The 17234-nt window shown below is 33.5% G+C and overlaps 1 protein-coding gene across 2 annotated transcripts in view; it reads right to left on the bottom strand.

The window, feature by feature from the left end:
* Positions 1–339: 339 nt before the first annotated feature.
* GABA-B-R1 (gamma-aminobutyric acid type B receptor subunit 1) overlaps positions 340–17234 on the bottom strand; it is a 418797-nt gene continuing 401902 nt past the window's right edge. The window contains exon 16 of one of the 2 annotated variants that reach the window (XM_023161124.2): positions 340–4629. In XM_023161124.2, the coding sequence (XP_023016892.2) occupies positions 4607–4629 (23 nt within the window). In that variant the 3' untranslated portion in view covers positions 340–4606. Of the gene's footprint in view, positions 4797–17234 lie in introns of both variants that reach the window. The other variant, XM_074182810.1, reaches the window with a different exon arrangement.

Genomic DNA, 17234 nt, shown 5'->3' on the forward strand with positions numbered 1-17234 from the left:
CTTGTGATGAAGCCGTCGCATCTTGGTGTTTTCTTTCGTATCTATTTTCTCCCTCTTCATCTTCTCCTTGCTGTGTTACCTTTCCATTGTTTCGATTTTCTGGTATCTCGTTAGTATCCCCTTCTCTAGTCTTTTTTAATTGGTTCGCCGTGTTTGCCTCAATTTCTAATGGAAACAATCGCTGCAGAGGACGAATTAATTCCTCTCGTTCTGTTTTAACACGTGCTACTCTTTCTATTCCATCTCTTCCTGGAAACAGTTGTGAAATTTTCCCCAATGGCCAGTTTACTCATTTTTTGTTGTCACTTCCAATGAGTACAATATCTCCAATTTTGAGTGAAGTTACCCTTTTTTGACCAGTATGGACTAATTCTGCCAGATATTCCTTCCTAAATCGACAACATTTCAAACTAAAAACTACTCGACGATGCCTAAAAAATTTTATTTTTTCATATGAATCATCTTGTCACCAAAGAAATCTTAGAAAATCCCGATCTTTTTCAGTAACACTGATCTGTAAAAATGCTTTCTCAATGTCAGCTGTTACTCCTATCTTTCCTAATCTGAATTTAACTGAAAGTGATGGGATTAAATCAATCATATTTGGACCTTTTTCTAGACACCCATTCAAAGATACACCTCTCTTATCAGTTGCCGAAGCATCAAAAACCGGCCTCACCTTTGTGGTTATACTGACTTTTGTCAGCTTTTGTCCTCAGCTTGTTTTGCTTCCTCAATAATTGCCAGTGTTTTCCAGTCATGAAGAATTTTTTCGTATTCTTGTAATTTACCTGTATTTCTTAACTTTTTTGTAGTAGACATCAACCGAGAATTGGCCATTTCATCATTTCTCATTATTTCTGGATGACCTTCAATCCAAGGTAGATGAACTTCATATCTGTTCTCCTTCCAAGCTATCGTTTGATTAAACTTCTTTAAAACTTCTTCTTCATGTTCATCTTTGGTTTTGCAATTATATTGCAAAATGGGGGGAGAATGTTGGAATTGTTTATTCTAATATATCGATGTTAATATTTTATCTCCCTATATGAATAATTTTGTTTTATGTTTTTGGTAACTATTGTATAGAGTAGAGTTCAGTTGTTAAAAGTATTAATAAAAGTCATTTCGAGAAAAGTCAAAACCTGTTTTTCTTCAAACTATCCATCTTTTATGTCCTGTCACGATTGCCAAATATTGTAAATGGGATGGATTCTTATTATTTAATCGTTTCAAAATTAGGTTTTGACTTTTCTCGAAATGACTTTTATTAATACTTTTAACAACTGAACTCTACTCTATACAATAGTTACCAAAAACATAAAACAAAATTATGCATATAGGGACATAAAATATTAACATCGATATATTAGAATAAACAATTCCAATAGGGGTAACTCAAAGTTCTATCTCATTCTGATTGTAATGGTGGGATGTTTTTGCCGTATTTGATATACAGGGCCTTCCAACGAAAACTTGGCATGAGGGTCGAGTGATACATCACTTGAAAGGTCTTCTGTTCTCTATTATTTCTGTAATTTTTTTTGAGATTGGTTCATTCGTTATTGAGAAATTGAAAGTTGAACGCATCATTTAAGAAAAAACAGAAAATTTGCTGTCGCTCATTTTATTGAGGAAATCAAAAAAAATATTATCAATGGAAACACAATCAACGGATAAAGTGTTCAAAATGACCTCCATCTTTCAAAAGCGTTCCTTACATTATTGAAGATGTCCGGAGTCAGAAACCAACATTTCCGAACAATTTTCTGTCGCAGGTCTTTTAGATTTGTAGAATTCATTCAATCAGTAGCTAACGTTTTGAAATTGACGACACTGTTAGTTTTTTCTGCACTGGTAGTTTTTGTTGAATCTAGTTGTCGCAGAATAAACAGTAAATAGTTGGCCACTGTCACTTCACTAATTATTATTGAGTCATCCTTGTTCACTGTGATCCAACATGGTTTATTCTACTGAAGAAAAAATAGACATTGTTGCAACCTATTATCGAAATAATGAATATGCTAAAGCTGCTGCAAGAATTTATAATACGAATCATCTAGATCACAACGTGAGTCATCAGCTACAAGTGTTTTTCGGATTTTGAAAGTCTACAAATTCCGTCCTTTCAAAATAAGGCTAGTTCAGGAATTAAACGAAAATGTTCCTGATCGTAGACTTTAGTTTTGTGATGTGAAATTGACCAATAACCCAAACCTATTATACAATACATGTTTTAAAGACGAAAGTTCTTTCACGTAGAATGATGAAGTGAATAGACATAATTGTCGTTACCGGTGCGCTGTGAATCCTCATTTGGTGATGGAAACACATTCACAAACTCCACAAAAATTTAATGTCTGGGCCGGCATTCTTGGTAATGATATTGTTGGACCATTCTAAATTGAAGGAAATCTCAATGGAAACAAATACTTTAATCTATTACAAGAATATGATTACACAAATTTTAGAAAATGATGACAATTTAGTAGAAAATTAAATAATATTCTAGCAGGATAGTGCACCCCCACATTTTGATGTTCGGGTGAGACAGTTTTTGGACGAACGTTTTTCAATGCGATGGATCTCAGAAGTGGTCCAGTGGAGTGACAAGCTATATCACCTGATCTCACAGGTGAGGACACCTGAAATCGAAAGTGTACTCTACTGAGCCTACAAATATAGAAGACCTGCGACAGAGAATTGTTTGGGAATGCTGATGGCTGACTCCGGACATCTTGAATAATGTACGGAACGCTTTCGAGAGTACACTGTATTATTGTATGGAACTAGGTGGAGGTCATTTTGAAAAATTCATCCGTTGATTTTGTTTCCACTGATATTATTTGTTGTTGGTTTCGTCATTGAAATGAATGACAGCGAATTTTCTGTTTTTTTCTGAAATAAAACGTGCAACATTTAATTTCTCAATAACGAATGAACCAATTTAGAGAAGTATCACAAAGGTTATAGAGGAACAAAAGACCTTTCAAATGATGTATCACTCGATCCCCCATGTCATTGAAAAACAGGGGTGTAGTGTTGTTGACCGCAGGGGGATGGAATTTCGGGTATGACTACATGCCCGTTTCTGACTTACAGGGAAGGTCGAGGTAATAGAGAAACAAAAGACCTTTCAAATGATGTATCACTCGATCCCCCATGTCATTGAGAAACAGGGGTGTAGTTGTTGACCGCAGGGGGGTGGAATTTCAGGTATGACTACATGTCCGTTTCTGACTTACAGGGAAGGTCGAGTTTTCCTTGGAACGCCCTGTAGAAAAGATTATTTGGCTATTAAATGATATGAGAAAATTTGAAAAAAAATTATCAATAATGGGATGTGACTGTCAAATGGAAATAATCCAATGTCATACTTACTGAAAAGTGAACAATCCCAGAATTACCATGCCTTCTTTCTTGTTTTCTGAAACTTATTTCAAAATATTTACATGGAATGATATTTTTTGATCTCCAAGAACATTATTATTATTATGTAATACTTTCAGGAGTTTCTTTTTTTTTAGTTTCACCGATCAGTAAATGATGTGATGTTCAATATTTTTCATTTTGAGTTCATGAATATATTTTTCCACTTCATTTCTTTCGAAGTAACTCATCTTCATCTTCAATTTCGTGATGATATATGTTTTCTCATTTACTGAGGGATGCTTCAGCGTTTATAATTATGTATGTTTGTTGCTTTTTCAAAAAATTTCAATAGTTTTATCGCTGAACTATTTAATTTTCAATGAGATGAAACAATTTTTTTGTTTTCCAATCATCTCTGTATTATCTCAATATGAAATGTAGACAGCGTCTTATTGAAAAAATTCATTTTTCTTTTTTTGTCAAGCTTGTTTCCGTTGGCAGATAAGTTTGAAGGTTGTATGCATGAGAAACTGAAATTAGCACCATGTAGTACCTATGAAACTCAATTTAAATTATGATCTATTCTATTCTCTGAAGGCCCAGAAGGAACAAAACGGCATCATACTATTATTTCTAGTACAATTCGAAATTTAACAATATTTTAAAACAAATTCCTGTTCCAAAACACCTCATTATCCCGGTACTCACACATCAATCATTTCATGAGATTTGAAATTCTGATTACTGAATCAAGAGGGCGCGACACCGTCCATTGAACAAATGAGTGAAGTGATGAATTAAGAAAGGAATCTAGGAAGCCGTTGACTTAACTAGATACTTATTCACATTCTATTTGAGTACATCTATAATTATATTCCAAAAAAATAAATTCGTCTTATATTATAAATATAACAACGTCAACACATTTTCTGGCTACATATTTAATAGAATTGACTTAAAATTCTGCCGTGAAGCAGTTTACTTTTCCTTTGGAAAATGTCACAGCAGTAACTATTCATCGATTCATCATTTTCATATTGTCTCTTATATTATAGATTAAAAAAAAATTCATTTTCAACTGTGGACTACAGAGATTCATGAAATCAGCATTAACGAGCGAAATCATCGATGTTTCATGTATAAATATAAAATCAGCTAGATATCATGAAACTCTGTCTTCTTGACATCTACCTATACCTACCAACGAATCAATCCGTTATTTGATACTGGTGGACTATATTCTTTCGTCTTTAGTATCTGTCAAAAAGAAAAACATCTCACTCCCAAAATCTATTCTATTGAAAACTACGATCTCGTTACAACAAAACATAAAGTTCTTTCTCAAAGATAAAATGAATACAGTAAATTACATGCCGACATCTTCATTTTTCAAGGAAGTTCACGATTTTTTGTTCATGATGGATCTGAAAAGTGGAGTAAAATTTCACTTTAATGAAAATTCATCGTGAAGTATAAATGACAGTTAATGATTCACACATTTTCCGACTTTTTGACTTGCATATAATTTAACGATAAACAAGGATGTCTATTCATGGAGACCGCGTGAACGACAAGAGAAAGCGAGTAGGTTGAATTGCAGTAAAGTTGACTATTTCCAGGTATTATTTGATGAAAATATACAGGACGAACAGAAAATTTCGATTATTTTTGGCCCATCCTCTTTATATGCGAATGAATTGAAAATTTGTTTAAAGTTTTCACAGAAAATTCCAATATTTCATCAGAATAAGGTCATGAAATATCTATACAAGGTCTGGTCTGATTTGGGGACCATCAACCGTACAATTTTGAAGACGAACCTGCATTTTTAAGGAATTTTTTGATCTACAAGGTTCATGTACACCCACACCAAAATTCTTGCCCCCCCCTCATAAATTCTAAAACAAAATATTTATCATAGCTGGTTTTTTGTATATTTCATCTTTATGTTTTTCAATTTTCTCTAATTTTAAAAAGTGGTTCATATCGATTTAGCGGATAGATTAAGGATTCCCAGTTATCCGAATAGTGCATTTGTAACTAATATGTTTTCAAAATATTTTTTTTGTCAACCAGCTATTGCACCCCTACGAACGACAACTCTCAGAAGTCGAAACTTGTGCGAGCTAAGGACTAACGAGGTCTTACCTTTTAACGTGTGATTCCCAACACGGGTTGGGGGATATCGAGTGAAAATCAAGCGTTCTGTCTGCGGCTTGAACCATGGACCCACACATCAGCCGACTGACTGAGTGAACAAAGCAGACACGTCGAACCGCCCGAACAGTCTCAGCAGTCCAAAGTCATTTAAGAAGAACGTTTGGTCGATTAATTTCCAGTACCACAATACGACGGAGACTTGCTAGTGCCAATTTGTAATCCAGGAGGCCATTGAGAGTACCAAGGCTACTTCCCAGACACATAGCCGCTCGTCTACAGTCGGCACAGAAAGTGGGCTTTCAGCTCAGTGGCGAAATGTACTTTTTTCGGACGAAACCAGATTTGGTTAGGTCGGCGACACAGAGTTTGGAGAGGGCCAGGGCGACAAGAAAGACTATCTTTTGCTAGAGAAGTCGTTCCGTACCAAGACGGATCAGTAATGTTTTGGGGAGGCATAATGCATAATGCCAGAGAAGTCGTTCCGTACCAAAACGGATCAGTAATGTTTTGGGGAGGCATAATGCATGGTCGTCGTACGCAGCTTATTCTCATTCCAGATACTATGACAGGGGATATATATGTTCGAAACATTATTGAACCCATTATTTATCCTCTCCGAAATGAAATTGGAGCCAATTTTATTTTCATTGATGACAATGCTAGGCCACATTGCACGAGAAGAGTACAACATGCACTAGAGATTGAGAATATTCAAAGATTACCGTGGCCAGCAAATTCACCAAACATGAATCCCATTGAGCACATGAGGGATCTCGCAAACGAGCAATCTCAAACAGAACTAAACCTCCTAGCACCCTTCCGGAAGTCACACTCGGGGCCCAAGGAGATTAGAACAACATCCCAATGGATACCATTAACGCCCTTATTGTTTCCATGCACAGGCGAGTTGACACCTTACTACAGAACAGGGGAGGACACACTGAATATTATTGCATTTTTGATTTAGCTCTAAAATAGTTTTCTTCTACATTTCAGATTCTGGTAATCATTTTATTATGCACTATTTTTCGTTTGTATTTTTTCTTGTTCAGTTAAAATTAAATTCAGCCAATTTGCGTTGGTTACATAACCAAATTGAATGTACTTTGTAATACATTTCTTTACTTATGATTGTCTCATTTGTACAAACATAAGGGGGTTCAAGAATTTTGGCAATGTGTGTATTATTGCAAAATTGAAATTCAAGTGTTCCCAAAAGTATTTTGATGTCATTAAAAAATTATTGGTTTTTATTACGGTCCAATTTATCAAGTGATCCTAATAGCGCAGGTGAAAAATTCCAATAATACCCCATCATAAAACCCTATAAGTAGAAAGGAGTGTGACTTCCACTGATTCCTTAAAATGTATGATGTAAAGAGTTAAACACAATGAGTTCCATTGATAGTAAAATTATTATTCGCCATAAAAATGTAAAAACTTCATAGATTATGTAATAAGGCGATATAATTTGTACATTCACATAATGTAATTTCTGATATTTTAATACATTTATATCAACTGTCCATTTTTCTAATCGGATATATTGATTGAGAAGTCACTGTATTTGGAAAATTCTTTAGTACCTATTATGAAGCTTGTATTCCACAAAATTCTAAACTCACTCAAAGCAAATTCTCTTCACTCTGCTCTCAAATGAAGTCATTATTGTTGTTATAAAAATGCCCAGTAACATTCGTCAACTGTTGTTTATATGTAAAATCCGATCATCGGCAAAGGAGAGTTTATATACGCAGCTAACATGGTGGTCAGATTGAGTGAAAGAAACGAAAATGTGTCCATAAAAGCAATGTGAAATTATGGAAACATTTCAAACCGTCTAACAGGTTAATTCATTTGAGAAATATAACCTTTTAATAGGAAAATGATATGTTGATTGGTTAACCATCAGATCGCAAAAGTCTGCACAACACTAATATATTCAAAATTCATATGTTTGGAACTGATATTAAATTTGGATTATGAATACAACGAAAAATTTTGGGAGGAAAAGACATTTTCCTTTTTATGTTTATGTTATAACGAGATTTATCTAAGGATAGACTACCTATATGAAGTGGCATATTGAAAATTCAATCTACAGAAGCTCTTCAGATGTAGAATTCAAAGAAAGATATTTCATGACTTTGAACCTTTTTTTTTCTTCTTTATTCTTTCGGATATTCAACTTCATGCACGATAAATTTTAAACAATTATGATGAAAACACCGCTCATTCTGGATCACACTGTATGTACACTTGTTATGAAAACTACCATCAAGTATGTTGTGGTGTATAAAGTATTTAAAAATCATGCACTAATAATAATTGACATGGAAATGTAGAAAGGGATAAAAATTGTGCTAAATTTCAATAATTACATCTAGTAGGTATCGATTGTCTAGGTAGGTCTCACCGCAGTAGCAATACTGGCCAAGCTATAGAATGAAGAGGCAGGACAAAATTCTAGAATATTTTCGATGTTTCATCGAGTCGTCAATGTTTGACAAAGAGAAAACTAATATTGATAGCAGTAGTATGCAATGTGTCCAAAATAAGAATGAACAGCATGAGGATATCGGAAACAGTAAGTGATACGGGATCATCTGAATTAGATAAAACTAGCGCATTTATGTGCCTAATAATATGCCATTTAGAAAGTTTTAATATTCCGAGTAGTTTCGGAGACATCCGAGAATTACGTTTATATTTTTTCCTAGCTTTATTTTCAAAGAAAATGTAAAACAAATAGCACTTTGCCAAAGCCACTTTGTGAGGACTACACGATTACGTATGCATAATTCTTCTGCGACGTTTCGTCTTTTAGAAAACATCATCAACTTTGTATTTTTATATGAGCCGAAACTAAAGTATACACTGTTTACGACTCCATTCTTCATTGTGAATACAGCAGCGTACAAAATGAAAAGTGATTACTCAACCTTCTTTTCTTCAATTTCAGATAGTACGCGCTGGAAAAAATTTCATATTTTGATACTTACCACTTGCTGGAATTTTTGCGTTGTTGAATACAAAGGCGAGTCGCAATATCAAAAGTTCATCTTATAAAATGTAATTGAAATGTATTATAGGAAATAAACGGAAATGTATAACAAGTGTTCAAATAACTCGTCGTTATTTTCTAAGCATAAATACGCTCATCTCACAGACGAATTTAAAACTTGAGTTAACGTATTCGGAACAAAATTGTCAAAGGATGCAGTAACCAATCCTAGCAAATCTTCATTTTGTAAATTATGAGAGTACACTTGATTCTTGATATATCCCCAAAAGAAAAAGTCTAGTGGAGTTAGGTCGGAGAACCTTGTAGTCCAGGATGTATCACTATGAGTATCAATCCACTGTCCCGGAAAGCGACGGTTCAATTAATCACAAACAATTCTAGCGTTATGTGCTGGAGCACCATCTTGTTGAAACCAGTAGCTGTCAGTAACCGTTGAAGGCAAATTATCTAGAGCGGCTTCCAAATCATTTACTAACAAATTTATGTAAGTGTTTTGTTTTGGTAGATAAAAGGCCCAGTTACATTCGTACCAAAAATCCCAACCCACATGTTGAAATCGAAACGATGTTGATGTCAGGACACTTTGTGTACCTACACGCGGATTTTGTTATGACCAATAATGAACATTCTGCCTATTAAAAATGCCATTGTTGGTGATCTTAGTTTCATCAGACCAAATTATTTTGAAAGGGAAATTTTCATCGTCTTGGCATTTTCTAGTGTACCATTCACAAAAGGTTGTTGGCCTTACATCGTCACCTGATCTGAGTCCATGACGAATCTTAAATTTATATGGATGATATTTATTTTTTCTTAAAACGAAGTGAGCGGTGGATTTGGCTACTCCGATATTATGTTCAATAGTGCGAGTGGATATCTCAGGATTTTCAACAACTGCCTGTAACACATCACGCTGGATTTCCTAATAAGATTGCTTTTGTCGTTAAACCACAGGTTTTTCAAATGATCTGTATTCTTTTAAATTGAGAACTGAACGTATAAATAATAATTACCAGGTTGTCGCCTCTCTGGATACTCATTAGAGTACGCACGTTCAGCATCATCACAATTTCTTTGGCACAAAATGTAACATGACAATATATAAAATTTTTCAGTATTCGAGAAGCTGCCGTTTTTCATTTTTAACATAAATTAGGTAAGTAATGACATGTAAAAGTAGGAACGGTAATGTGTAACAAATTCTACCAAACAACAGTTTTATTAAGACAACAGAACATTGTTTCTTTTTTCCAGCGTGTACTATCTAAAATTGAAGAAAAGCAGGTCGAGTAATCACTTTTAATTTTGCGAGAGAAATGGTTATGGAATCATATTGTGAGATACGTTGCTGTATTCACAATGACGAATGGAGTCGTATACAGAGTATACTTTTGTTTCGGACCATATAAAAATACAAAGTTGATGATGTTTTCTAAAAGACGAAACGTCGCAGGATAATTCTGCTTATGTTAACGTATAGTCCTTACAAAGTGGCTACGGCAAAGTGTTATTTGTTTTACATTTCATTCGAAAATAAAGCTAGGAGAAAAGAAAAACGAAATTCTCTAATTTCGGTTTTTCTCTGATATCTTCGAAACGACTCGGAATATTAAAACTTTCTGAATGGCTTATTATGGGGCGCTACTTTTCTCTAATTCAATCGACTTCGTATCACTTACCGTTTCCAATATACCCATAGTGTTCATTCTTATCTTTTACACAGTGTATATCACTTCCATGTTGAAATTGCGGCAAATTAGGAAACATTAATTTGTTTTGATCTCTGAGAACTTATTGACATTCATGAAAAGTTAACTCACTTTCACATCTGATATCTGATTTATTTTCGGTGGTGGTATGGATAATATTCATAAACTGAAAAAGTATTTTGTGAACTGACTATTTTTTAGGAAATGCAGATTTTTCTTCCATTCATAAATGCGAATGAAGACCATCAGACCACGAGAAAATATATGATAAGTATAGTTGCTAATGGATCCAATAATGTATAGTTTAATTTTTGGTGTGGCATCTGCATATACTATTTCATCTACTATTTCATTCATGGTAGCAAATATTCGAATGTCCATCCAATTTGCAGGTGATTCATGAAAGTGAGACATATTAATACGAATCAAGAATCATGAATAACATTAAGATAACACTTCCAAAAAATGTTTGGAACAAAAGTCAATTCCACGTAACAGCGTGAAAGTCGATAAAGGAATTTTTTGAAACTCAGGATCCTCAGTTGAAACTGAGGGTCTCAACTATTTCTGTTGCTATTTTCAATTTTTTGTATGTTTGAATCGTTGTCCTTCGCAATGCCCATGCGCGATGCTCTGGTAACAATTTATTATCAATTCCTGATTGTTTTCACGTAAAAATGATTTGCATTTATTATTATTATCAGTTCAGATGTGAAGTGGCCATTCAAGAAACACACCTGATATATTTACTTGAAATATAAAATATTATAAATTCACTTGTGATATAAAATGAAATATATTGTGCAATATTTTTCAGCCTCATTCTGTTGAATATACTTTTTAACATTACCTCAGTATTTTTCCAACTATTAACACTATTTTGACTTTTCTGGAGTGACTGAGGTCGAATGGTTTTATTTTTCGCCTTGATTATCAGCGATTTCTTACATGAGTCAATAAAATACATCAAAGTTTCCGAGTTTCACCGTGGTCTTTTTTGGTTATAATCTCCAAACGTTTCGACTGCAACTGCGGCAGTCATCTTCAGTGGCGTGGTCGAAGTACTCTTCTTGACGTGTCAATTGTCAGTCAACTGACAGTTGAGACGAAGAGTGCTTCAACCACGCCACTGAAGATGACTGCCGCAGTTGCAGTCTCAACTGTCAGTTGACTGACAATTGACATGTCAAGAAGAATACTTCGACCACGCCACTAAAGATAATTGCCGCAGTTGCAGTCGAAACTTTTGGAGATTATAACCGAAGAAGACCACGGCAAACTCCGGAAACCATCCAAAACACATCAAAGTACAATAGGAAATAATTTCGAGTGAAATTAACAAAATTTGAAATATACTTTTCTCAACAATTATCACAGGAAATGCATGATGAAAATTCTCCTGAGACTCAGGGTGTTTTTCCATATATAGTTGCGGATATGAGAAATTCCCTCCCTCCTACATTCTGAACTGGACGAGAGTCAAAGTCAATGTTGAAAGGAAGTCTATATCAATATGGGTTTATTTTTCGATATGAGCGATTTCATATTTTTTATGATCTATAAATAAACGAAACATATTGTGATTGTGATAAAAACTTTATTTTATTTCAAATGCACTCCTGAAATATTCACCATTTTCTTTCTGGTAATAATGAAGTCAAAAATTTTGGCCATTACGACCATTTTCTGAAAAATTTTGTATTTTCAAGTTTGAGGCCATTCAGCCGTTCGGAATTCCTTTCTGACGCTTCATCGGCGTGAGTTTCTGACATCTTCAGAGGTTTGAGTTATCGCCTCTGAAGTTGAATATATAACTACACTCGTAATTATAAAAAAGTTCAAATGATGAAGTTCATTAACAAATTCATTTCTAATATATTTCTAGATTAATTTTATTGCAACCATCTTTTATTCTATCCATGAATTCTGGACTGAGTTTGTGCAGCGTATACTTTATATTTCATGAGTCCGCACAAAAAAATCTAAAGGATTCATATTGGGTGATCTAGAAGGACCAGGTCCGTCTTTCTACTGGTTTGGATGATTGTCATCAAATTGTTCTATAAACTCATAATGAGAAATATTACTGGAGTTTTTTCCCAACACCAAATCGTTATTTCTAACACCTTGAAACGTGTTTCGATCACCAAGTGATCATCTTCAAGAGGAAGATTAAACTGAGAAGTTATTCCATCTTGCCGAAAGGTAACATCACTTGAAAACTCATTTGGATTTGCTGGGACTATTTCATCATTCATGCAGCATATCCAGATACGTCAATGAACGATCGAATAATATAATAATTTTATTCTCGGGTATTTTCCTATTTATCAATGAACAAACTGTCTGATAGTAAAATGAAACTTTTCCAGAATCAATCCATAACATTTATAAACAGATTTCATTATTCGCAGGAAGTGATTGGTGAACTGGGATGAAGTGGAATGAGTTTTAAATGAAATTTCATTGAATTTTCAATATTCATCGTTCTTTTACAGATTACAAGAAAAACATGAAACTGTCAATTATTCAGGAACGGCTGGTCTGATTTGAAATAAAAACAATCACTATTGGATAGAGAATTGAAAGACCTATCGAGAGATTGACCACAAAACTCCAATTCTAGCACCCATTCAGCATCAGACTACGTCACATAATTGTGTTTTCACAAAAAAAAATTAATGTGAATTTCATCTTTTCCGACCTTGATCTCTGGTTTCGTTCAGAACTTGAGAAAGGGTTACTTTTTGCATCTGCACTGTATATACTGAAATCAATATCTGTTAACAAAAGTGAAGACAGATATATATTTGTCGCAGTCGTACAAACCGGCCTCAAAAAATTCAAAGCGCATGTGCAACGTATGACTTCATGTATGACTTCAAGTTAGCCCAAAAAACCCTTTCTTATGATTCAATTTTGTGTTTGGCAAAATAACCTGACATTCTGGAATTTTTTGAGTATTTTTAGTACATCTCGAAAGCTTTTTTTGTTGCAGACTTGTGATATCATTTTTGTAATTAAATCATTTTTGTCTGACGAGAAAACGTGTAGGATATTTATTTTGCTTGTGAATCAAAATCCGTATACATTTCGTCTAATAAGTGAATATTCGATTAAGCTTTTCATTGTGAAAGACCGTGTTGCGATGTGTATTTTTCAGCAAAATGATTTTTATTTTTTTTAAAGTGTACCCTTTAATTGACTTCATGACCAGACACATGATTAAAAAAAAGTATATAGGTATGTGAAAATACAAATATCAAAATATAGGGGTATGAGTTTTGGAACTCACTTTTTGTATATTATTATTATTATTTATTAACTTCAGGTACAATATAAAATATAGAATACAGACAGAGTAAAAACAAGTTAAGTTAATAAACTAAGAAGTCACATAAACTGTTTCCAGTTTGTGTGTGACTGTGAAAATTACAATCAAAGTTAAAATCACTTAAAGAAAACTAATAAAATAATAAAAATACAACATTCATATTCAACCCTAGATATATCCTTATATACACTTACATTAGCTAAAATACATATATACACACATATATATATATATATATATATATATATACACATACACACATATACACATATATACATACATACACATATACACATACATATGGTCAGTTTGTTTTTCGATTTAAAGATATATTTATATAATAACGGAACACTATTTGAGGTTAATAACTATATATGTATGGACACAGAAATATTATCAATACACTATTTTATGTATCTCTGTACGTGGCAAACTGGTAATGTAGTCATTTAATCGTTTTTTAAATTCATTTTGGTTTTTTGAACTTTTTATTTGATTGGGTAGCGAATTAAAAAATTTGAGGCTGAGGTAGCTGTAGCTTTTTTGTCGTACAACTTTGTTCATAAACGGCATTTTGAAGTTAAGTTGTTTTGTTCGAGTGTTTTGTATTCGTGTTCTATCCTGGGGTGTTTTTGTTTTGATTTGATGTATATAAATCCATGTACTCAATTAACACCTTATTGTGAGAATATTCACTGAACAGTTCAGAGAAAACCGCTGGAAAGTTCACAATAAGGCAACATGTGTTTCACTATACAATAACTTCCTCAGGCGAGTTCATTCTACCTAATAAGTAGTTTATATTATATATCAATCCGAATCTTATAACCTTCTACCTACTTAATAATATTCTATCCACTTGAAAATTTGAACATAATGAAGAAATTATACAAACTCATTCATTTTCAAACTGTAAATTTTGGAAATTCACTTAATGACCGAATAGAATTGAATACTGTTGAAGTGAAACTTTTTTACGCGCGCTTGACTTGGGGAGTGAGCTGGTGAATGCGTGACGATAGAGTTACGAAAAGTGTTCTTGGTAAACTTTCCACGAGATGAATTAGAACTACAAATGAGTAATATCCGAAATGAGCCTACCACGAGACATGGAATAACAATCGATACAGTTTTCTCTAGTTGTCTTTCTATATTTCATTAGAAAACATGTATTTTATTTCTCATGATATATGCCTATTGTCTTGGTCTCAGAATCAACTACAGTAATTACTAATATGTATCTGATAATGAAAATAATCAATAAAAATAAAATATCTGACAAAATGGTTCAGACTTTCGCGGCTGAGGTTTTCAGTGTCACTGTTTTCAAAGTTTGAAAGCCGTGGATTTTTTGAATTTCTTCCGACAGCTGTCGGACAGCAAGCCATGTTGGTTAAACCTCTGAAGAAGCTAGCCACTCGCGCCAGCGAAACGTCAGGAAGAAATTCCAAAAATCCACGGCTTTCAAATTCGAAAAACAGTGACACTGAATAAAAAATCTATTGAAAAATATTGATTTATAGATAAAAACCCAAAATAAATTTAAATATTTGTAGAAAATTGATATATGTATATACATGTGTATATTATACACATATAAACATATAAAACTAGTAAAAAGCGGGGCTTTGCAGCAAATAAAAGTGTGTCCAAGCTTTCGAAAATTCAATGAATTGTTTTCATGATCAGGGATGCTACAAAATTGTTTGTGTAAGTAATATTAAGATATAAATGGATGGTTAGACTTACAACTTTGTTGAGGATGTTTCATACGATGGTTACGTAAAATATTGAGCACAATGTATTGTACATTGGTAAAATACATTTACAAAATTGGAAAAGGATGTCTAATATTTGAAAAAATACGTTACAGTTTGAAATTATTAGAAGAGGATCTTATCCACATGTGGAAATTTCACAATTCGTATCTAATGGTTAGGACTGACAAACAGTTGACATGACATTATGTCAGTGGTAATAATGATAAAAATTGTTACCAAGTTAAAATTGTAAAGAATTCCTCAAGAAATTTTTACCTATAGGTAGAATTTTCACAGCAAGGTTGGTATAATAACATTCAAATTAAATTTATTGAGTACATTATTATATTAAATCCAGATTTGGTAAATTCAAATATTGTTGAAAAGGTAGGAATATATGTCACTGAGATGATTAATATCTGTTTTTTCATTATTGCAATTTTTATTTTTAGCAATGAAGGTAATTTCAGGGAAGGACCATTTTGTTGGATGTGGTTCACTAGCTAAGACCTTAGTGAAATCAAAATTTCGAGATTTTTAACACCTGACATCCAATGTCATAAAAAAAATTTGATATTCTACTCAAATTATTTCTAGGTAACTCATACCCTTTGAGTATGATGAAAAATATTTTGTTTAATTTCTCATCCATAACAGACATCATCACAACTCTTCCAACAAACCCAAATATAATTGACAACAATGAAAACAATATCGCTCCTCCTCAGGTCTTCTATAGTACTCTACCCTTTATTAAGGAAATCACTTCCAAATTCTCTAGAATATTCAACGAACTACTGAATATTAAGATAGCCAATAAAGCAGTTCTTACACTTAGACGATACACACCAGAGTCAAAGATAAACCCCCCTCACTTCTCGAACGAATGTGGCATATAGTATCCCATGTCAAGTGTGTAACAAAAACTATGTTGGTCAAACTTCAAGAACTTTGAGCTCCAGAATATCCTCTCACAAAACTGATTGTAGACAGTGTCCCGAAAGATGCGCGCTAACCGACATTGTCAACAAGTTTTGACCACCATATGAATTTTGATTCCTGAAGTCTTAGTTAGTGAACCACATTCAACAAATAGGTCCTTCTTTGAAATGGCCTTCATCGCTGAAAATAAAATTTGCATTGATGAAAAAACAGATATTAATCATCTCAGTGAGATATATTCCTATCTGTTGACGGTTTATAAAAATCCATATAACAATGTTTCAATGAATATACCAAATCTGGAATTAATATAATAATGTACTTAATGAATTTAATTGTTATTATCCCAACCTTGCTGTGAAACTTATATCCACAGGTGGAAAGTTCTCACGACTATACCCTATACTTATACATTTACTTCAGTCTTGTGGTTTCCAAACTTTGAAGCCTTCGAGGCATAATGATTTTTTCAGTTTGTTCCAAGGGCCAATTTCCGCCCTTAACTATATTTCTAGACTAGGATAGTCGCAAAGTGCGTGACCTAAGCAAACTTACGCTTTTTTTGCATTTCAATTATTATTGTATATTGTGACACTTAACGACATCTAGTGGCGAGTAGTGGTACTATGTACTTTTTTTTTCAGCTACTCGCTAGGTGGCATAAGGCGTATTTGGAATCACCGCTTTGGTTCGAGAAAGTTCTGGTTCTAGTGTATTCCGATCACCTCGAGATGCCAGTAATAATTGTATATAAAAAGGCTAGCGGTGCAACTGCGAGTTAGTCTGCGTAGGAAAGGCAAAGGAAGCGAAACTGTCTATTGTGAAATAAAGTAACACCTGTCAATAAAAGTATTTTGATTTGACTTATTGTTTTAATGTGTGATTTGTTAGTATGGAAAAGAAGCGAAAAATTGACAGTGAATGCAGAACGT

This window comes from Leptinotarsa decemlineata, unplaced genomic scaffold (genome assembly GCF_025532065.1).
Source record: "Leptinotarsa decemlineata unplaced genomic scaffold, Ldec_3_MD MMD2_tig00026328_RagTag_RagTag, whole genome shotgun sequence".
Lineage (NCBI taxonomy): Eukaryota > Metazoa > Arthropoda > Insecta > Coleoptera > Chrysomelidae > Leptinotarsa > Leptinotarsa decemlineata.